At 54.5% G+C, this 22,757-nt stretch overlaps 1 protein-coding gene across 1 annotated transcript in view; it reads right to left on the bottom strand.

Moving 5' to 3' along the window:
* The window catches only part of LHX4 (LIM homeobox 4), a 31,172-nt gene that overhangs the window by 2,697 nt on the left and 5,718 nt on the right, over positions 1–22,757 (bottom strand). The window contains exons 4-6 of the mRNA XM_050793802.1: positions 5,735–5,937; positions 807–961; positions 341–512 (exon numbers count right to left, since the gene is read on the bottom strand). Coding sequence (XP_050649759.1) covers positions 341–512; positions 807–961; positions 5,735–5,937 — 530 coding nt within the window. The remainder of the gene's footprint in view (positions 1–340; positions 513–806; positions 962–5,734; positions 5,938–22,757) is intronic.

Below are 22,757 nucleotides of genomic sequence, written 5' to 3' on the forward strand. Positions count from 1 at the left end.
GGGCTAGGGGCACAAGGCTGGGACCCGGTCCTCTGTTCATAGCTGTGTGGACTGATGAAGGAGGCCCCAGTCAGCAGGAGGGGAGGGGAGGCCTTGGGGCCACAGGACGAGGCCTGGCCCATCCCAGCTTCCAGACCTCAGCAATCTTGTTTCCTACTCCTGTCCCATGGTAAAGGGCCACTACCATTTCCCCCACCCTTCACTGCAAGTCTTAAGGAAAAGCCTGTGTTTGGGAGGCAGTTGCCAAGGCCTCAAGAAAGATCCCTCCTGAGTGCCAGGGATTACAGATTCCCAGGGGACTTTCCTAAGGCCTTGGCCAGGCCCCTCCAGCCCTGCTCACCTCGGAAGCTCAGCTCACTGTCACTAACCCCACAGTCCTCTGCAGAGCTCTCCTTCTCCTGCTTGCTGCCGCCCCGGCTTCTCTTGACGCTCTTATAGAACTGCCCCCAGCGGTGCCGCCCTGCATCCTTCTTCAGGCGTTTCTCTTTGGCCCTTCTGTTCTGAAACCAAACCTGCCACACAAGCACAAGGGACACACTCAGGGGCGTCCACCACGAACCCAAAGCCCCCGGGACCCCCAAGGCAGGCGGCTGGAAGCAGATTGAAGCCTGAATGGAGCGCAGGTCTGGGAGTGCCGTGAGCCCCACCCCCTCTCCCCAGGTGGGCCTCAGAACTCTTCAGTTCTGGCAAAAGCCCTGGGGTCAGGCCCTGAGCCCAACCACCAGTGAACTGATGTCACTCAGGACACCTTCCACCCCATCCCGGGCCTGGGATCCCCAGAGGGCACAGGAGTGCTGGCATCTCACCTGCACGACCCTCATGTCCAGGCCTGTCTCTGAGGACAGCTGCTCCCTCACGTGCCGGGCAGGCTTGGGGGAGTTCTTGTACGCATTCTTTAATGTCTCCAGCTGCTTGGCTGTGATGGTGGTCCGGGGCCGCTTAGCTCCGGCCTCTGAGTCATCTGCAAGGGAAAACCACTGCTTACTGGCTTCGGCCTATCTGCAGCAGCTGCGCCTCCTCCCCCACCCTCCTTCCATCCTTTCTGCACCTAAGCCTGCCTGCTGTAGGCAGGGCAGTGCGAGGCGCAGGGGACATCAGAGTGGAGAGGTCCCCAATCTCATGGCACCGGCTCCTGCACCACAGGCCTTCCCAAGCCACTGGAAAGTAAGGACCGCAGTCCTTTCTCTGCTCAGCTCCCTGCTCCTCTCCTCCCCTGCCAGCCCAGCTGCGTAGAAGTCTCATCAGACTGAATGAATGCACCAATTCCACACATGTCCCTGTCATGACAACCACTCTGCTCGCACATCCTCGTGAGTTCTTGCCGGAGCTGTGAAGGTGAACAGCCAGGCTGAAGTCTGTGTTTCAAGCCGCCCCGAACACCTTCCTCTCTCTCTCTAATGGGGAGTCTCCCATTTCCCCACAGCCATGTCACCTTGGCCCTGGCGTTGCTGGGCTCACAGCCAGGGGTGAGCTTGCACACCCAATAGTGTCTAAGCAGGTTTCTAAGCTATGGGTCAGAACCCACTCGTGGGCTGTAAAGTCAACTTAGTGGACCAAAACTAAAAGAGGAAATCAGATGAAGAGAATGGAATGGAATGGCAAGATCATTTCATTAACCTTTAGTTTTTATTGTATGAATGTATGTAGTGAGATGAAATGTCAAATGAGTTTTACCGTGGATCGTAGTCAAAATTTTTTGAAAAAACTAGTCTAAGGAATGTTCTGGGCAACACATTGATCAACACAAAGTCCTCTACAGATTTTGAGTGAACAAGCTAAAGTTCCTCTTAAAGTCTGGTTTGTTGCATTCAAAGTGAGGCAGAGAGAGAGGCACGTGGGTGTGTTCAGAAGCACAGATGAGCGGAAAGGTTTGTTTCTTCTCCCAGCACTAAGGCTGACTGCCCTTTTCTCCACAGTGCCCCTGGAGGACACAAAGAATAAAGTCAGCAGCTGGCCCGGGCAGCTCTGCTCCCTGTGCTTGCTCCCCTGTGTGCCCCCGAAAGTGTCTCTGTGCCATTCCTGACTTCCTCTCTGTCTTTTCTCCTTTCTTTCAAGAAAACCCTCTCTTAGAAACAATAATAGCCAACATGTGTTAGCACCTACCATGTGCTGGTGTTGACTAAGGACTTTATATGCATTCGGTCCTCACAGTGTACAAGGCTCTCCCTGGAGTCAGCAGACCTGGCTTCCATGTTCTTGCTGAGTGAGTGACTTGGACCAGTAACTCACCTCCCCCTTGGAAGCCCAGAGGGCAACACAGCCTGCCCTGGTCTTGGGAGGCACTAGAGGAATGAAGCAGCTGTGCGGCCAGGACATGCGTGCACACAGTGAGGGGTGCACACAGTGAGGGGGACACACCCGTGCCTTCCCTTCTCCGTGGGCTGTTTTCTTCTCTTACGTGGCCACTGTCATCCCAGAACTGCTGTGGCCCAACTCCCTCCCTGAAGCCCCTGCCGCAGAGATGACACTACTTAGAGAGTCATTCCAAAAGACAAAGGGGAACCTCCAAAATGCCTTCCTTTTAATTCTGAGGAGTCAGTCCGTTCTGTGCATATTTATAGTCTACACGGGAGTGTCTGATGCAACTTTGAATTATGCAAATGGGAAAGAAATACTGCACTTGTATACAGTCTTTATATTAAAAACTGTGAAATAATGCAATCACCAAAAATGTTTTAATTCCTCGAGAATCACTTAATTTCAAAATAGCTTGGCCTGGGAAATTAAATTCTTTTCGCCACAGCCAGATGGCAGCGCCGCTGGGATAGACTGTCATCCTGGTTGGTGGCCCGCTGGTTCGGCCCTGCTACTCACACGCACAGGACTTTCTTCTTGCGATGATGGGGACTAATATGCTGTTATTTTAACATTCACTGTTATTATAATTTAAAATCTTTTTTATATCCTATAACAATGTCATCCAAGTATTCATTAAGTAGCAGCGGCAGTGCTCGTGCTGAAAAATGTACCCAAAAATCAATAACTTTGGTACGGAAGTTAAATGTGATAAAACGCTATGAGGAAGGCCAAGGGAGCCCATGATACCCTGGGCTGTTAATTTAGGAGAGAGCGTTCTGCAAGGTATTCAAGATAATGCTGAGAAAATAAAAAGTAGCATTAAAGTAAAGATACACTTCACTGGTTATGGATTTATGTGCTCTCAGAATACACCACCCCCACCACACACACACTACATTAATTCCTATGGGAAAATTAGTCTTAAAATATGTTAGTTTTGAATGATGCAGGGTTTCCTAGAACTTGTCCCTGGCATAAAATGCAACCTCATTATATTGAAAATGCAAATATCCAGGGAGACAGCACAAGTGAACAAAATCATTCACACTAAGCTGCAAGTAACTGCTCTGAGATCCTTTGTTTAGCTAATGGGAGGGAACTGTAAGCCTGCAGGAGGGCTGAGAGTAGCAAGGAGGAATTAAAACAACCTGAAAAGACAGCCAGGCATTCTGCAGTGGACAGAAGTCCCCACTGCTCCAAGGATCACCGATTGCCCAGGACAGAGGAGCCCTGCCTTGCTGACAGCCAGGGTGGGGTCGGGGGAAGGACCTGGGGAACAGGTCAGAAATACTGTGTAACATTCAGCTGCTTTAAAACCTCGAGCACACCTCGCCTCCCTGTTTGCACTTCTCTTCCACGTTGGTCTCACTCATTTCACATCGCATTTCACAAGCCTCATCTTATTTAAACCTCAGGAAAACAGCCCTACGTGGCAGATGCTATGATCCCCCATAGACAGCTGAGAAACCGAGGGTCAGCCAGTTCTACAACTTGCCAGGAGATCTCCCTGTGTGGGGGGATGCCCAGCCAGCTTCTGACAGCAAATTCAGCATCTTCCCACCATCCTGCAGAGGTCTGCTGTGGTGCAAATATTCATCGATAAAACTGTGAACACCACAATGTCATTCCCACCTCCCCAGCCAGATTCTGACCAATCTACATTTGTTTCTCTCATCTCTTGAACCACCCACAACATCAGGAGATGCTGAGCTGAGAGTGCTCAGAGTCCAAATGAGGCCTCTGATGAAGAGAACCAGCTGCAGGCCGGGGAGGTCATGCCATCTTAGTATCTCTGATGAATGACACCAGACTTCCAAAGGTGTCTTGGTATCTCTGAGTCCATCTGCTGTGATGGTTCATCCCTGACAAAGTGCCCTAATCTCCCGTGACATCACAATTGACTTCAAGGCAGTAGCATGGAGTGAGTTTTAAGAGCAGATTAGTACCTACAGGCACAGAGCCTTGGGATGGGTTTGCAGAGGCCGCAGGTCTCTGGAGGAAGGAGGTCAAAGGCCTCTGTCCACCCTGAAAGGCCAGAGCTGTGGGGGTGGTGGAAGGGGAGGTCCTCAAAGAGACAGGAAGCCCTGCCCACTCCTGCCATGGACCAAAGCCAAGCCCAGCTCCAGCTGGCTCACCTAAAGGGCCCTCATGAATCCCCTCTGCTTCCTCACCACCACAACCCCCTTATTTTATACTATGTTTATTGAACAAAAAACCAATTTCTCCATTATTGATCAGATCTGTATAACATATGTGTGTGGGCCCAGAAGAGATCTAGAAGGAGATACATAAAATTGTTGCTAAATTTTTTTCTCCTCAAGCCCAGAGCTGTCAACAAGAGTCATTTTTGCACAGTAACACCCTGAGTTGATCAAAATTCTAGTCAAAGGCCAAGGAACTCGATGTCTTGTGTGTTCACACATCTGAGATTATCATGTTGGGTTTGGCCAAATCCCAAATTCAGAGCCAGGACCTGACCCCACGGCCATGTGGGTGCATCTGGGAGTGAGGCCAGAGGTGGGGCTGCAGGAATAAAAGTGTCCAGCTTGGCCTTGCGAGGGGAGCATGAGGAATGTGTTGTTCTGGGCTCTATCCTGGAAAGTCCCCGGGCTGCCCAAGACCATGGCATGCAGGGTGAGAGCTGCTGCTGCCAGGCCAAGCCAGGCCTTTCCAGGGGTGGCTGCTAAATGAGGGACCTGACTTCAGCCTCCACCATGCAGAGCTTCTGCTGCCACCATGGGCAGTGGCCCTGGAGTAGTTGTGGTGAAGCGAGAGGGGGGCTATATTGAAGTGGGTGGAGGGAGCTGTATTGCTGAGATGGAGCCTCCCTGAATCTGGCATGCGTCCCGCCTCTTCATTTGGCACTCACCGGGCACTTGCTGCAGAAACACCAGGAGCCCCTGCCCTGGAGGAGCCCACAGTCTGAGAGGGGAACAGAACACAATTAACTGAAATACAAGATGTGTGAAGTGTGCAGAGGCCAGTGCTGGGCTCTCCCCGACGGCCTTTGAGGCAGGGCCTGCTGAGAGGTCCATGTGCACCGTGATGTGCAAAACTAAGTGGCAGCCCCACATGTCCAATACAGACCAAGCTCCCAGCCGCCCCTCAGCACCCCAGCCCCAACCCAGGGGAGGAGGCCGCCACCATGGTAACATCCAGGTTCTTGGCTGCTTCTGAGCCTACCACGGAGACAGGCAGGCTCTCAGGAACCACGGCTGGATGAACACTTCCATGCAGCCGGCGAGTGCTAACGGCCGGGGAGGTGCTCAGCATTAACTCTCAGTGTGGAGATCCGGGATGCTTCTCAGAGGTGGCGGCGCATGAGTAGGGCTCTGAGGGATGCGCAGGTGGGATGCCATGAGAAGGGCACCTCAGGCAGAGGGCGTGGCCCGAACAAAGGCCTGGAGAGGGGACCATGCGGCGCCACGCTGCTTACCGTTCTGCTTGGCCGTCTCATAGTCTTCCTTGCACACCAGCCGCCCGTCCTCCATGAGGTAGAACTCGTCCCCCGTGGCCAGCTGCCGGTTGCAGATGATGCAAGCAAAGCAGTGCAGGTGGTAGACAAAGTCCTGGGCCTTGCGGACCACCTGGGTCGGGGGGATACCCTGCTGGCAGGCTGTGCATTTGGTGCCGAAGCGCCTGTCAGGGCAGCAGGAAAGGATTAGGGCACACAGGGAGTGGGGCATCTGGCTTCCCCCAACTTCCTGGAGCCGCCTCCCTCCTACCCCACCATTCTGGGACTCCATGAGCCTCACCCCCCAGCCAGCCAGAGCTTACCGTCTGGTCCTCTCTGCCTCTATCTAGCTTCATTGCTTTGTGCCTGGAACTCTTCAACCACCAAAGAAGGGGCTGATGAGAACTAGAGACTCCCTCAGGTACCTTTTCCAAAGCTGATGCCCCCGGTTCCGGCTGTCCGATTAACACCCATCAATTCACAGGCGCACCAGGTGGACTTTCTAAGTCCCTCAAAGCAGGCTGTCTCCCCCCGCACCTCCCGGCTTCCTCGCCCTTATGGTTGATCCCAGAGGACATCCTCACAGGGAACTGTGTGTGCCACAGGCGGGTGTGTATAAAGCACCCAGCAACACCTTCTCACATGCTCCCAGGGAGGAGGCCGTGCCTGGCCAGGGGACAGCACGCTGCGGAGAAAACGCACTTTGTCAGCAGAGCAAGGCTCTCCTAACAGCTGTTCTCTCTCCTTTGCCTCCATTTCTCCCCTCACCTCCATTCTGCACACTCAAAGCCCTCTGAGCCTGCCTCCATCCCCTTCCTATGCACGCACAGCCTGGGGCATGGTGGTTTGGGAAGGGCTCAGAAAGCTGCACCTTTCAGCCCCTGCAGCATTCGGGACAAGGAGTCTGCAGATTGCAGTTTGGAAAACGCCGCTTCAGACTTCTCCTTGGTCAGCACCTTTCCAGAACAACACTGAAGAGGCCACCCACTGCCACCAAGGCAGCTTCTACCAAGGCAGCCGGCCCCTGCCAAGGCTGGGAAGGAAGGAGAAACAGACACACTGAATGTATAGTCCAGCGGGGTTGTTTCCGCTCCCTTTCCCCATTCCGATCACAGAGATCAACAGAGGCGCAGCAGCAGTCACAGGAGACAAGGGAAATTTGGGGGCCGACAGGGACAGTGAAGGAGGGTGCGTGGCTGCAGGTGAGCCTTCCCTGCTTCAGGAGGGAGGCGGGAGGCATTGGGGAAGCAAGGGCAGAGTTTAAAACAGCAATCAACCTAATTATTCATGACATTTCACACAGCAGAACTTTATCTTCTTCAGGATGAAAGACTTCGCCTAATGGATCTGGGGAAGGTTTGATTTTAATGGTCCTTTTAACTAATGCTTATAGGCAGCCTGATTTCCCCTGAAAGGACAGTACATATTTCATCCACATTAATACCAAATAAATTAATTATGGTCATGGCTATCATGATGAATCCCAGATTAATGCAGAATGATGGGTCTCTTATGCAGTAATGATACCTGCTGAGGGGGCTACAGGGGCCCAGAACAGGCACGGCCAGCTGCAGCCTCAGATGCCCCCCACCAGGGACACGGCATCCTAGAGAAAAGTGGGGGTTCTCTAAGTCTGCGTGGGTAATCCCGAAAGACCCAGAGCGTACTTCAGGGACACTCTTCTGAGATGGCTTTGAGAAGGGTGTTGGGGTGTGAGGGACTGATACGTGACTTGGGAGGACCCCAGGCTTCTGAATTCCAGGACTGCCTCTTGGTTTTCAGGGAGATGGGGCCCCTTTAGAGCAGGAGTTCTCTACCTGAGGGTCAGGATAGGCCTGTCAACCACCTGCTAAGTTGTTCAAAATTGTGCCTTAGGAGGGGACCTGGGCTTTTATCAGATTCTCAAAGGGATTCAGGACCCAGGAAAGTAGAGTTAATATTTGTTGAATAAATAAATCAGCAGATAAAGCACCATACTTGCAGAGGATGTGCATGGAGATGGCCGAGTCTGAGGATGGAGAACAAAGCACACAGTCGGCTCTGGACGGTTCTGGACCTCCCAGAACACAGGTGAGAACCAGACCCTCCACAACTGCTGCGTAACCACATCACCTGGATCAAAGAGGAAGGCTGGCAGGCGCCTAGATCTAGTGTGTGTGTGTGTGTGTGTGTGTGTGTGTGTGTGTGTGTGTGTGTGTGTGTGTGTGTGACAAAGAGGAAGCCTACACACGTGTTACTAGAGAGTGTTTTCAAAAGGCCTATATATTTGATATCCAATCCTGGCCAGTTTGCAAAGCAGGTACTAAAATGAAACAAGGCACCAGATGCGGTGCTTCTTAAAGCATGCCTGCAATCCCAGCACTTTGGGAGGCTGAGGCAGGAGGATCACTTGAGCCCAGCCTGGGCAACATGGTGAATCCCTGCCTCTACAAAAAATACAAAAAATTAGCCAGGTGTGCTGGTGTGCACCTGTAGTCCCAGCCACCTGGAAGGCTTAGACGGGAGGATCACCCGAGCCCAGGGAGGTTGAGGCTACAGTGAGCCGAGATCATGCCACTGCCCTCCAGCCTGGGCAACAGAGTGAGACCCTGTCTCTAAATTAATTAATTAAAATGAAACAAGACCTTCATCATGCTTGTTGCGAACCCTCCCAATAAACCCCCCAAATCTGGAGAATGTGTCCTAACCAGAGACCCAAGGAGAGGAGGGCTGAGAGGAGACCCTGGGACAGAGGGAAGAGCCTTCAGCAGCCTCCTCCACAGGGGCCACACTGTCCCACTAAAAAGCAGGCAGGGCTTTCAGTCACCAGAGGCCCAGTTGACACCAGCGCACTAGAGACATGAAAGATAACGGGGGTATAAATTTAATCTGCATACCGACAGTGATTCATGCATGAGGGTGGCAAGTGCACAAGAAAAATGAAAAATAAATGGACTTCCCCACCAGCGTTTTTTAGCAATTGAAGCAATTTTCCTGATTGTGGGATTTATACCAAAGGGAAGTAGAAGTGGCTCCTCATTACCTTTTCCCCTGGAGCACAGCCAGCGGGACCCTCCCCGAGGGAGCCGCATGCACCCCCTTGGCCCACAAGGCTCCCCCGGCCCAGCCCAGCCCTGCAGGGCACCCTCCACCTCATCTCCAGTCGGAGCCAGTGGATCTAGAATACAGGGCATCCTACAAGAGTGTGCCTGTGATGGAGACACTGTCCCTATTCCCAGATCTTAGAATAGCCAGAGTCACAGGTAAGAAGGCCAAGGCCTGGCAGGTCACATGACTTGTCCTGCAACAGGCAGTCATGGCTAGAATTCCCTGCCCCACACGAGGTAAAACTGTGAACCCGGCTGCTACACAGAGAACCAGCTGTCTAACCAACTGGACCAAACATGAAGGGCGCTGGGGGTGAAGAGGGAAGGGCTGGACTCCAGCCAAGGAAGAGGGCTCCCGAGGGCTTTTCCAGGCAGCACCCCTTAATACCGCCCACTGGGCACCCACGCGGGGGCATCGAGAGCACTGGCGTCACCCTTCAGAAAGATAAGCCTGCTGCCCAGTCCCGCCAGCCAACCGGGAGAGCGGCTGGAGCTGATCCAAAACCACAGAGAAAATGCAAGGAAGGACTTGCTAATGGCTCATATTATTTTCCTCCTGTAACCACCACCACTGGAAATTCTTTTATCCCTGCCCAGCACATAGTAGGCAAGCCACAAAGACCCAATGAATGAATGAATGAATGAATGAATGAATGAATGAACGAACAAACTGCTTCTTAAAGCATGGGCCTGAGTAGTCGGGAGGCTTGGCTCTCCATAACGGCAGCTCTTTTCTTTTCTTTTTTTAAAGTTTGATATTAACTTTATTCTATTTTTGGTAGAACTTTAAGTACAGAAAGGTTTATTTCCACAGGCCTCAGAAAATGGGTAGAAATCACAGGACATCTCTCTTCCCACCAAAAAAGAAAAGTTGCGTATTTTGGTAAGTGTTTATCCTAGAGGGAAAAAAACTGAAATTTACATTAGCAGTGCTGTGCAAGATTCTTACATAAATCAAGACCTCAAACCAGCCTGCAGTGGAAATTTTCGTCCTCTTGGACAGAAGCCATAGCTGATGAGCATGACAGGGAAAAGGAGGCAGTGAAGACAGGTGACAGGCACCTGGCAGGGAAGGAGGATTCAGGAATGCCAGGCTTCTTGGAATGGTGTGTTGCTTTTCCTTTTTTTTTTCTTTTTTTTTTCCTTTTAAAGTCATCTCTGTAGGAAGGTGCTGGGCAGGAATCCCAGAGAAAGAAAGGTCCAAGACTCCTTTAACTGCCCTGGATGAAGGGCACCGCTACAGCAGCTAGTACCAGAGGCTCTCCTGTCTCATGGTTGAGGCAGACCCAGGACAGAATAGTGAATAAAAGGAATGCTTATGGGAAACCATTCTGCATGGAACACTAGATGGCCAAGCCTCAGCATTCGGTCCAGTGCAACCCTTGCTCGCTTGTCAACAGTGAAAAATTAGTTTGGTTAGAAGAACCATCTGGAAACACACCAGCTTCTGCTACCTTCACGCTCATTGTTAGAAAAAGATTCACCAGTGTGAACACTCTGATCTGTTCATTCCTGGGACTGTTTTCTTCCCAATGGACTATCTGTTGGTAGGATAACCCCCAAAAGCTCAAAGCTAAAATGCATCATCAATCCTGGTCGGCGGTTCCTTAAGAATGGACTGGCGGCGTGGTTGAGCCGATATGGACAAGCTGCACCTTCCTGCAGAAGGTCAACCGAGCTGCTCTCCCACCCCAAATCTCAGCCTGAAGTATATTTCAGTGAAGGCAGGTAGCTGTGCTTCTCAGAGCGGAGCAGCAGTTTTAAGCTCTTTTCTTTAGGGGTGAGGGGATCTCACTCGTTGCCCACACTGGAGTGCAGTCCACAGTCATAGCTCACTGCAGTTGAACTCCCCGTCTTCCCACTTCGGCCTCCTGAGCAGCTAGGATTGCAGGCACACGCCACCATGCCCAGTTCATCTTTTAAGACATTTTTTTTTTTGTAGTGATTGGGTCCTACTATGTTGCTAAGGCTGGCCTTGAGTTCCTGGTCTCAAGTGATCCTCCCACCTTGGCCCCTAAAGCACTGGAATCACAGGTGTGAGCCACTGTGCCCAGCCGTAAGCTTTTCTAAGAAGGGCATTAAGTCCCGGGTTGAAATGAGGCCCGTGGTTTACTAAACCACAGGACTTTGCATCCCACTTGCTGTCGCTGTCACACTGCCTCCATGACTGTCTCCTGAGCTCCCAGCCTGAAAGGTGGGTACCGTGACACCTTTTAACAGATGAGAACTGGGGCTCAGAGAGGCGAGGTGCCGACCCTCAGCTCCCACAGGCAACGAGCAAGAGAACCGGGGTTTGCAGTCAGTGCTTCTGACACAACACAGTGGGCATGCGGTGGGCATCAAGGGCGGCAGACCCGGCCCTGGTGCCCTGACCTAGGCTGGAGCTCGAGGAGACACCTGTCCCCCTCCTGCAGCTCTGAGCCCCATGCATGAGGCTCCTAGCCCTGCAGTGCTGGGCTGGCCAGGGGAGCCCTCACCTCCTGGTGTGTTAACCCCAATACACGTAACTGGCCCACCGTCCACCTTCCACATCCTCCGCTGGCCCAGGTGTGGGCAGAGAAGAGCTGAGACTTCTCGGCTGACTCTCACGGGCTGCTCCTGACCCCAGGAGAGGACCAGGTCTTGTGTGCCGGGTCCCAGCCTCTGCACCTGAGCTCTGCCTGAGCTCCTGCTGCTGTTGACTTGTCCACCCCTGCTGTTCCCGACCGCCTGGCTGGGCTGCTCACCAGTGCAGGACCCGCTTGAGGGTCTGGACCCTGTAGAAAGGGGGCAGCAGGCAGGCCCTGCAGGCACCAAGCCTTCTAGAACCAGGGGCGCATAAATCCGACACCCTGGCTGTCTGGCACATTCCTGATAAGTTCTGACCCCTGAGCAGACCCACATGATGTACCACAAGTGGGTCACTGCGACACTGGTGATAAAGGCAGCTGCCATTCTTCTAGCATCAACCTGTGTCCTGCGCAGAGCAGGCCCTGCACATGTGATCTCATCTGACCCTCACCTCCAGCCCGCAGCCCTCAGCCCCAGCACCCGCCCTGTGGCCGCACTGCCACCCTGCTCCACTTGCTCCTGCCTGGGTGACTTTAGCTCAGGCTCACCCTCACTCCCACCACACCCTTGGTGACTGCAGTCCCCACACAGACCATCCTTTTGGGCCCTCCCTCTCGATTCTTTGATCTGAAGGCTGTGGCCTCCACCCTCCCTCCACTGCTCACTCCCCCAGACCTTGTTACCAGCAACTGCCACAGCTCCAGGGGCCACTTCTAACCCTCCCACCGTGGGATCCCCGCCATTCTTCCAGCTCCCCAGGATACTGACTCACATGACCCAGGGACTGCCTTTCCCCCTGGGCTTGTCACCGTCCCTCGCTTCCCTCCTTACCCAGCAGACCCCAGAGTGATGCCACCTGTCCCTCCCCACACACCCTGGAAGCTGCCCTCTCTCAGCCCTGTGCCTGCCCCACCCCAGCACGGGCATCCACAGAGCCAGAAAAGCAGCCCCTGCCCACCGGGCTGATGGTGCCTCGGGGCCGGGAGTCGAATGCACCTCCCCACCTGCTCCCCAGCTGAGCCCCAGGCTCAGCTGCTGGCCGCCCTCCCATTTCCCACAAAAGAGGGAAGCCCAGTTTGGACCCTCCCCACCTCTCACTGTGCCATCCACTTGCACACCCAGGGCCCCAGCCCCCACCTGCCACCCACAGGTGAACCACACGCCTCCACTGGACACAGCTCATTCCTTCTCACCTAATGAGACTCCCAGCAACCATCCCCTTTGCCTTCTGTGTCATTAGCTTCCCCTCTGCTGGCTCCTTCCACTCATATACAGGCACGCTATGATTCCTGCCTGCCTCCCTTCTCTACCGCCCACTCCCTGTACCCTTCAGGGCAGTGCCCCACTCATCCAGTGTTATGCTGCAGCCCAGCAGTCAGCTCCCCTCTCCCCAGCCTCCCGGGCCTCCCGACACACCTACTGTTGCCTCCTACACTGCGCTCTCCAGCCTCTGCTCCTGCTCCTCTTCCTCCCACACCTCTTCTCTGCTCTCCCCACTCCCCTGGGGATCTCACCTCCAGCCCAAACCCCTGGGCTCCAGACTGGGGCTCCACTGCCTCCTCAACACGTGGATTTGGAGTCCAAAACCAAACTCCTACCAACCCCCTGCACCCCCTGCTCCTCCCATAGCCCTTCCCATCTCAGACCACTTCCCATGGCTCAGGCCAAAACCTCTGGGCATTCATCCCCATCTGATCTGTCAGCAAATCCTGTTGACTCTACTCAAAATAATAATAATTATTATTATTATTACTATTATTATTATTATTTGGAGACAGGGTCTCGCCCCGTTGCCCAGGCTGGAGTGCAGTGGTGTAATCACAGCTCGCTGCAAGCTTGAGTTCCTGGGCTCAAGAGATCCTCCTGTCTCAGCCTCCTGCATAGGTGAGACAATAGAAGTGAACTACCACGCCTGGCTTCTACTCAAAATTATCTCATGTTGGGGACCACTTCTCACACCTGCACGGCCCTCCCTAGCTCAGGCTGCCGTCAGCCGGCAGCTACAGCTGTCTCCTAACAGTCTCCCAGCTTCCTCCGCCCAGGCCCCCACAGGCGCTTCTGCACATGGTCGCCACAGTGGGCCTGAGTCACACCCTCGCCCTCCCCTGCTCAAATCTTCCAGTGGCTTCCACCTCACTCAGGGTCAAAGCCACAGGCCCCCTAATGGCCTCCAAGCCACTATGGCATCCCGGCCCCATCGCCTTTCCAGCTTCCCTCCTCCACTGCCCACTCCACTCCACCTCCTCCTGGGGCCGGGCACTGCTTCCCTGCTGGCACACTCTCCCCCCAGGTACCTGCATTTCCTGCAGGAATGCTCACTCCTGCATTTCCTGCAGTGGTCCCGTGAAATGTCACCTGCTCAGGGGGACACCCCTGGACCCCTCCCCTCAGCACTTCCTTGCCTGTTCCACAGCACTCACCTCAGTAGATGCGCTGTGCACTTATTGCTTGCTGACCATCTCTCCCCCTCTCTAGAAGGTTCTACAACAGCAGGGTCTTTATCTGTCTTGTTCACTACTGAATCCAGGGCCTGGCCCAGGATATATGCCCAGTGCATGTGTGAGGAATCAATCAGTGAGTGACCCAGTCCTGCGGAATGCTTGAAGGCCTGTTCTTCATTTGGACATGAGGACACTGAAGATCAGAGAGGGTTAGTAACCGCCCTAGACCTCACAGATAAACGGTGGAGCTGGGATTTGAACTCAGTGCCTCTCCTCTGGAATGTCTCCCTTACTCTTGGCTATTGAAGGCAGTCGGTGGGGGCCAGCCCAGGCCCCATGTCAGCCTCCCGCATGTGGAACTGCCACGGAACGGTGCACCGCCCTGAGGAAACAAAATACTGCACGAGTTGATTTTATGCTTTAATTGCTTGGCGGTGATTTACTGCTGGCCATATATTTTTTTCCCAGCTGACACTTCTCTACATGTATTTCTTTTATCTATCACCACACTTGACAGGAAAGTTGCTGATATTTACTGTTACTGTATGTACCAATATTTCCAACATATATCACCGCCCACTCTAAGGCCACAGCCATGTCACGGGCACACAAAGTTCTGCCCCAGAATGGGCAGCCTTCTCCAGACACAGATGGGCGTCCTATTTGGAGAGGGCCTGACACCAGAGAATCTTACAGCCTCCACCCCCATGTCATACACACACAATCACACATATACCTCCCCAGCCCACAGGAACAGCAATCTGCTTTTTATCAGGATTTTAATCCAATGTTTTTATTTTTAAAGACTATTCGAGGCCGGGCACAGTGGCTCACGCCTGTAATCCCAGCACTTTGGGAGGCCAAGGCAGGTGGATCACGAGGTCAGGAGATTGAGACCATCCTGGCTAACACCGTGAAATCCGGTCTCTACTAAAGATACAAAAAATTAGCCGGGTGAGGTGGTGGGCGCCTGTAGTTCCAGCTACTCGGGAGGCTAAGGCAGGAGAATGGCGAACTCGGGAGGCGGAGCTTGCAGTGAGCGGAGATCGCGCCACTGCACTCCGGTTTGGGCAACAGAGCGAGACTCCTTCTCAAAAAAACAAAAAGAATATTCGATATTATCATGTTGAGATAAATGCTGCTGGAAAAGCTTTAAAACCAGTGACCTAGTCCAAGGCCCTAATTTCACAGAGGAGGAAACGGGGCCCCAGAGACAAGCAGTGACTTGCCCAAGATCACACAGCTCCATCCACAGCAGGAAGCGGGTGAGAGCCCAGCTCTCCCTTTCATTTGGCCTCAAGTCCTCTCCTTCCCTGCTGGGGACAGATTTGCTTGAAGAGGCAACGGGACATGCAGGACCTGAATCCCTTCTAGAAGAGTGCAGACCTCCAGCTGTGCTTTTGTAAACAAGCACGGAGCATGTCATATGCACCAGGCAACTTCATGCGAGACATCTCATTCAAACCACACACCTGCCCTTGTAGGAAGGGATTAGTATTCCCTTCTTTCTGACAGCCACAGGCTTGGAGCAGTCAGCTGCCTGGCCCAAGGTCACTCTCCCTCGTCTCCCTTACTTCCCGCAGCACCTCATCTGCCCTTCTCACTACAGGCCAATCAGCCTCTGCCAAGCTGCTAACTCAGCTGTGACCAAACTCTCCTGTGCGGGAAATGCACTGGAGGTGCTTACTGAGAGAACAGCCACCCTTGACTCCTGCTTCTGGGCCCGGAACCCATGCTTTCCACCCCCACGGAGGGCCCAATGCAGCGGTGGCACAGAGCACTCCTACAGAAATCCTGTCACCTATGCTCTTAGCCCACCTGGGCATCTGCAGGTCACTCATCAATTGTCAGAGTCCCAAAGTCCCTCAAGACTGAGGGCGTCATTCTCCAAACAGGGCATGGCAGACACCCGCAGGAACTGGAATAGGTGTGTGGGAGAGCGGCCCCCAGGCTGACCTGCTGTCTCACCCACAATGCCCAGCAGAGACCAGCCCTGTGAAGAAGCCCATGGCTTCTCAGAGTGGGGCTTCCACAGACGCAAAGGCCTCCGGGGACCAGAGTGACAAACTAGACACTGGCTCTAATGGGCCCTGGTGTGACCTGGGCCAGAGGACCAGCAGGGAATAAGGCTGAGCCAGATCATGGGCCCTTGAATGCCCAGCCAGGAGGCAATGGGGACAACGTGACCAGATGGGTGGAGGGAAGGGACAGACGGGCTGAGGAGGGAAGGAGGGGAGAGGACCGCAATTAGCGAAGTTCCAGTGGTGCAGAGACCCAAAGACAGGGGCCTGAAGGCACAGAGGCTGCAGGAATGGCCAGAGAGGGCCTTTTGGAGTGGGGAACCCTGGCGTGGCACCTGAATGGCCGGGGTAGGGGTGAGGAGAGGAGGGTGAGGAGAGGAGGCCGAGCTTCAGCAACAGAGGGAAGGCAGCTGCCTCTGGCTGCTGTGCTGTGCCTGGGCCAAAAGAGGGCTGGCCACAACTTCCACTCCCACGTCACCCAGATCCCGCTGGGGACCCCATTTCCACAGCCCAGGTGCATCTGATCCCCAGGTTAATTTGCAGCTAGGTGACTCCAGACAGATTCCTCTAAGCCAGAAAGTCCCTGAGATGTGGCTTCCACAGATGTCAGGAGGCCCTCACCCCAGGCCCCACTCGGGGAGGGTGGCCCAGGCGATTGCAGCTGAACTGCACGCTCTGGGGTGGGCAGACAGTCCTCCTCCGACTCATCACCTCCTGATTTACGGCCTCAGTCCCTGGGGGAGCTTCAGGGCTAAGTAATTGCTTCTGCCTTGATTACAGGCTGGCACAAATGACTGTGGGCCTGGTCCCACCAGTGTGTTTGAATCTTTCAAATGTCCACATGCACAGCCACTATCCGGACCATCTGATCGTTACCTTAAAAGGTTTAATTTGCTTAGCGAGGAAATTAGACTATAAACTATTCAGAAATTATGGAAAGTCACACATCAAAGAGACCCACCCCTGTGCGTTCCTTAGGCACATTCTGCTAGAGCACTGTGTGTGTGCATGTGTGTGTGCATGTGTGGGTATGCATGTGTGTGTGTGTATGCGTGTATGTGTATGTGCGTGTGCATGTATGCGTGTGTATGTGTGTGTGCATGTGTGTGTGCGTGTATGTGTGTATGTGTATGTGTGTGTGCATGTGTGCGTGTATGCGTGTATGCGTGTATGTGTATGCGTATGCGTGTGTGCTTGTGTGTATGCGTGTGTGCATGTATGCATGTGTGTGTGTGTGCATGTATGCATGTGTGTGCATGTGTGTGTGCATGTATGTGTGTATGTGTATGTGTGTGTGCATGTGTGCGTGTATGCGTGTATGTGTGTATGTGTATGCGTATGCGTGTGTGCTTGTGTGTATGCGTGTGTGCATGTATGCATGTGTGTGCGTGTGTGTGCATGTATGCATGTGTGTGCATGTGTGTGCATGTATGCGTGTGTGTGCGTGTATGCATGTGTGTGCATGTGTGCATGTGTGTGTGTCCACGCACGATCGTGCCTGCATGACCTGGCAGGTGTGTGGTTATCAGAAACAATAAGTGGCTCCGCAGAAGTCTGACTCCACACTGACTCTACAACCAACCCTAGAACTGAAGCTGCCTCTTTCTGGGGCAACAGGGCACGAGAAAGCTTGAGACAGTGGAAAGCCACCCAGGCGCAGGCTGGCTCCTCCCGCCAGCGCTGACCCGGCTCTGTGATGTGAGCGCTGAGGGCTGAGGTTCCTGCCCACAGCTCTGGACCACACAGGGAGGGAGAACATCCCGTGAGGAAAACGCAGGCCGGCTCCTCACTGAAGGATGGGCCTTTGTTCAATGCCCTGACCACCACTACCACTGACACAGCCTGGCCAGCAACCTCAGCACCCCGTCCTTGCCAGCCTGGTCCCAGGCCCTCCTGCTGTCTTCTTTCCTCCTCCCTACGTGGGGCACCGTCTAGACGCCCCTCCTGACCTTCCTAAGAATGGACTGAGCACTTCCTTGCTGCCTCTGACTCCGTCCTCACGGTCACTCAGAAAAGTCAGTATTTTTCTTCCCCCTTTAGAGATGGAAAACGAGGCTTGGTGATGTCTAACACCCCAAGTTCACACTGGACTCAAACCCCACACCTGCTCTCCATGAAGCCCACCCCGCAGAGAGGTCGAGCCTGTTTTTCCCTATATTAGCCGATGTCCTGTGGGCAGCTGCCCCCTGCCAGATGAAGAGCAGAGGCCCTGGTCACCAGAGTGACTGGGCTGAGGTCACCAGTGAAGCCCTGTCTGCAGCCAGCACAACCACCCTGCAGCCAGGCCAGGCGGAAATGCGCTGTTCTGGACTGCAGGGATAAATGGGAGCAGCTCCCGGGCTCCCAAGGACGCCGCCTACCTGCCCTTGGCGGACAGCCCACCCACGGCCTGCAGACTGGCAGGCTGGGGGAGGGGCACCGCGGGGAGCAGAGGGAGAGCCTGGCCTGGCCCAGCAGCCGCACAGCTCCCCTGTGACACAGCGGCCTCCATCAGCGAGCCCCCGGCGCACCCATCTCTGCCTGCCTGCCTCGTGAGGGCCTCAGGGGCAGGGAGACCCCTGAGAAGCATGACATTTTAGACAGGAACCTTCTGGGGTGGCAGCACCCTCAGAACACCCGAGAGTCGCTCCACACCCCTCTGACAGGCAGATGGAAATACGGAGCCCCAGTGGCTGGGGGCACAGATTGAAGCCCCCCACAAGCCTGGATTGTCCTTGGCTTGCCCTTGACCTTCCAAACGTGTAGGAACGTTGCCCTCGCTTCAGTTCCACAGCTGTGTTTGTTTCCACTCCATAATGGTTTGTTTCTCAACTCTCCACAGAGATCCACATGGCAGCTTTCTCCCATGGACCACGGCCCACCCCGTTCTGCCAGAGGCTACCCCACCTCTCTCTGAGGAGCTCCAGGCAGTTAAGAGTCATCTCCATGGGCAGCTTTCAAGGCTGGTACAGGGGAGACCAGGAGAGGCCAGTGCAGGCCCCACCCTGAGGGAACTCTGATGACCTCTGACCCTGCAGGGCTGCGGGTCAAGGGCCCACACAGCAGGGCCTGAAACCCGGCAGTGTTTACAAAGCACCTCGCATTCTGCTGGACCTGGGTCACACACGTCTTCTTCCTAGCTCGGTGGGTTAGTGTGAGCTCCTCTCCGCAGACAAGGGAATGAGGCTCAGAAAGACCTAGTCACCTGTGCAGACAATAGGACAGGAATTCAACTGAGCTCTTTTTGGGTTCACCAAACCCCTCTGCTGACAAAATCACTCCCTTTGAGAAATGCTCCTGGGTGCCAGGGCTCTTAGGCACTGTGAAGAGGACAGAGATGCTCAGAGATGCAAAGAAACTTGCCTAGGGGCACCCAGCTGGCTGCCAACAGGCAGCACTTCAACCCAGCTCCGAGAGCAGAGGACCTGGCGGTCTGTGCTGTGCTCCAGAGGAAGAGAGCTACCTGGCTCCTTCCGGGACCCACCTGGTGACAGCAAGGTGAGCCAGAAGCCCCACTCCCAGATCCCTACTCTCTCTGGGCCCTGGGTCCTTTTTGAGGAGACATGGGAAGGACCCATGACATGCTGGACACATGGTCTGGAGAGGACCTGCTTAGCAAATGCAACACGAGGAGTCATTGCCCCACAGCTTGGGATTCAAATTACAACAGGCCTTGGGACACCCTCCGCACCAGGGCTGGGCTCTCCTGATGCTTGAAGCCCCCACTGAACTCAGAACAAATCGCAGCCCCACTGTGCTGCCTCAGTCAACTCAATGCCTTTCTTCTTGGGCCTCAGAATTTTATTTCGTTTGGAGAAAGGACAGCCAAGGACACAAGCAGCAAAAACAACAAACGACAGCAAAAATCAGTCAATGTTACCAAGCAAGATAGAGCTTAACAGCCCCCAAAGAAAAATGCAACCACCACAGAGTACAACTTCCCAACAATCCTTCTTGCCTCCTCTGTGTCCACACCAACACCGCCCCCTGCTGCCAGTTACCAGCATCGCCACATGCCCAGGAGGAAGGCTGGGGAAGTCCTGACCTCCCAGCCTCCTTCCACTTTTGAGATATGACAAGGTACTACCCACCTCCCTCGGGTACTCTCCACATCTCCGTATTGATCTGCAGAACTTCACGTAGAATATGACAGGAGGATGCCCCCTGGAGTTGTGCAAAGCAGTGGCCGTCTTCCTTGTTATGGGCAAATAGATTAAAGTATTGATCCAGGAACTTAGGACCACAGTGCTAATCAGGGAACCAGTGAGCCCTGCCCCCGCCTCTGAACAGGGCTAGGAGGAGGTTCCAGAAAGGACATACTTTTCCTTTTTTCTTTTTCTTCAAGGAGTGTGGAAAAGGGACTCTCTCTAACTCTGACCAGGTGTCTTCCAAACCCCACAGCTAAGAGCCTCTGAGGTCTGATGGGCAAATTCAAGTATGTGGCACCTGCTATCCCTCTCACAAGGTGGCCACAGATGTGACTTCTATAGCCGAGGGTGAGAGCAGGGAGGGACCTGGGGATCCAGGGACTGCTTGCCCCCTCCTGCCCCAGCATGTTCTCTGTCCTTGCTGTACCTCCACTGTGTGTGCCCCCACATGACCTCTGAAAGAGACGCCTGGTGACATCTAATGAGATGGGATGAAGAGCAGGCTGCCCCAGAGCCCCAGGTGGCCGGCAAGTCCCAAGACCCCTGGGGATGGGAGGTGGGACCACTCAGATGCTGGACAGCTTGGTGCCTCCCTGTCTGTACCTAGGACGGGGCCTGCAGCTGTGCCTTCCTGTACCAAACAGCCCTGGTCCCCAAGAGCTTGGCGAGGGTTATGAATCCATCCACTGAGGACTTCAGAGCCGCCTGGTCTTCACCTCGGGTTGGCCCTCCATTGACAGCAAGGAGAATCACTTCAGCTTTGAACTCCCCTCCTCACAGCACCCCGTCACAGAGTCAGTGGCCCAAACTCAGCACTAAATCTGTGGCCAGCTCCCCTGCATTACAGAAGGACCCAGCCCTGGGAGGAGGTCATTTCATGAAGCAGAGCAGTGCCAGGAACAAGGGAAGTCACCGTGGCTGAATGATGGGCCTGAGCATTCGCAAGCAGTCTGGGCCTCCCTCACTCAAAGACGCCTTTCAAGATACAGAAGAAACTGGTCACCAAAGCTCGTGTAAATTCACTGGGTAATTTACTTGTTGCAGCATCAAACCCAGCAATGGCAAAGTGCAGAGCCAGTGGCTTACGCAGGGGACAGAAAAATGAGTCACAGGCCTTTTCCTTAAGCCAACAAGGAAGATAAACCAAGCACACGAGAAATGGGCAAACCAAAGCATTCTGCGCTGGGTCACCCGGCAGAGGGGACAGACAGGAACCGATGGCTGCACTGGGGATCCCGCCTGCTGCAGAGCTGGACTCTGAGGGCCCTGGAAGGATGGGAGTCCTGGAGGGTGGGCACCGTCCCTGGAGGACATGCACTGCCTGGGCTGGCGTCTGGAGGCGGCAGCCCGCCAAGCATGCCTGGGAATGGGGCGTCCTGCCTGGTGGGCGTCAGGTACCTGAGGAAAGCAGCGGGCTAGGACTGGAAGGGAGCGCCAGTATGAGGCTCTGATGTGCCAATGCCTCTGGCAGGCTCTGTGGCATATACAGGGCAGGGGCAGGCCTGGGCTTGGGCTGTGGGATGGAAGGCTCACCTGGCGGAAGGCTCACCGGGTGGGAAGGCTTGCACACTACAGGGAGGTGAGTGGAGGGACCAGCCAGAAGGTTTCTGCTGAGTAAGGCCCCAAAAGTATCCAAAAGAGGGCCAGGGCGTGGGGCAGTGGAGGCAGGGGCAACGGCCCAGGTGAGAAACTGTTCTTGTTATTTCTGGTCTTGGGCCTTTGGCTCATGGGCCCGTGGGGATCCCTCCTCAGCACACGCTGTGGGCGCTTCCTGAGTCTATAGGGAGACCCTCTTTCCTGGTCATTACTTCTCCCAAACCCAACCACACGCCTGCGCTGCCACCACCTTCCTCTCCACCCTCCCTTTCCAAACCCGGAGCCAGCCGCTCAGGGTCCAAAAATCAGACATGGCCCTGAGGAAACACTGGGGGTGCAAGGCGGCCCTCTGGTGATGAAGCCCTGGGTCAGTGGCCCTGACAGGCTTTGCTCGTACCCCACAGGCTTCCCTCAGCTGCCACACTGGACCAGTCAGAAACTGGTGGGCCCTGAGGTCTGACTCGGACATTCCAGCACCTACCCTGCCCCGAGATGGGCAAGCGGAGGCATGACCTCTTGGCTTCCCAAAGGTGCAGGCACACACACCTGCACACACCTCATCACAGAAGCAGGGCAGCTCACCCAACCCCAAGGCCAGGCCCTCCCACCTGCCTCCTCCTGCCCTCTTCACACACACATTATGTTCACATATGCACCCGGGTGCACAACGCCCACGCGCGCGCACACACACACACGCGCACACACACACACACACACAGTGAAATTCACCCCACCCAGGGTCCCGGAACAGCTGCTGTGGTGCTTGGCCATTACATCATAGAGGGAGGAAAACAAAGGCAAACTCCCGTTGCCCACTGAGAAAGGATGTGGCTAGACGGAATGGAATTGCATGAATGCCAGAAAAAAGGAAACTAGAGGAGGGTGAGAGGTGGGAAAGCAACAGGAAGACTGTGAGAAAGAAGAGCAGTACACAAAAAGCTCAGAGGGAGGACCAGAGGCCTGTCCCTCCACCCAAACATGAAGGACTTGCTGGGCGCCCATGTCACCGGCTGCCCCTGCCTTCCTATAGTCAACACACACTCACACACACACACACATTCACTCACAGCCCCACACACACTCACTCACACACACACTCACACGTAGGGAGCAGCACATATCTGAGCAGAGTACCATGGTGACAGTGAGTGCATCCTCTGCACACAGCCAGGGAGGCGGCCGCA

This window comes from Macaca thibetana, chromosome 1 (assembly GCF_024542745.1).
Source record: "Macaca thibetana thibetana isolate TM-01 chromosome 1, ASM2454274v1, whole genome shotgun sequence".
NCBI classification, from domain to species: Eukaryota; Metazoa; Chordata; class Mammalia; order Primates; family Cercopithecidae; genus Macaca; species Macaca thibetana.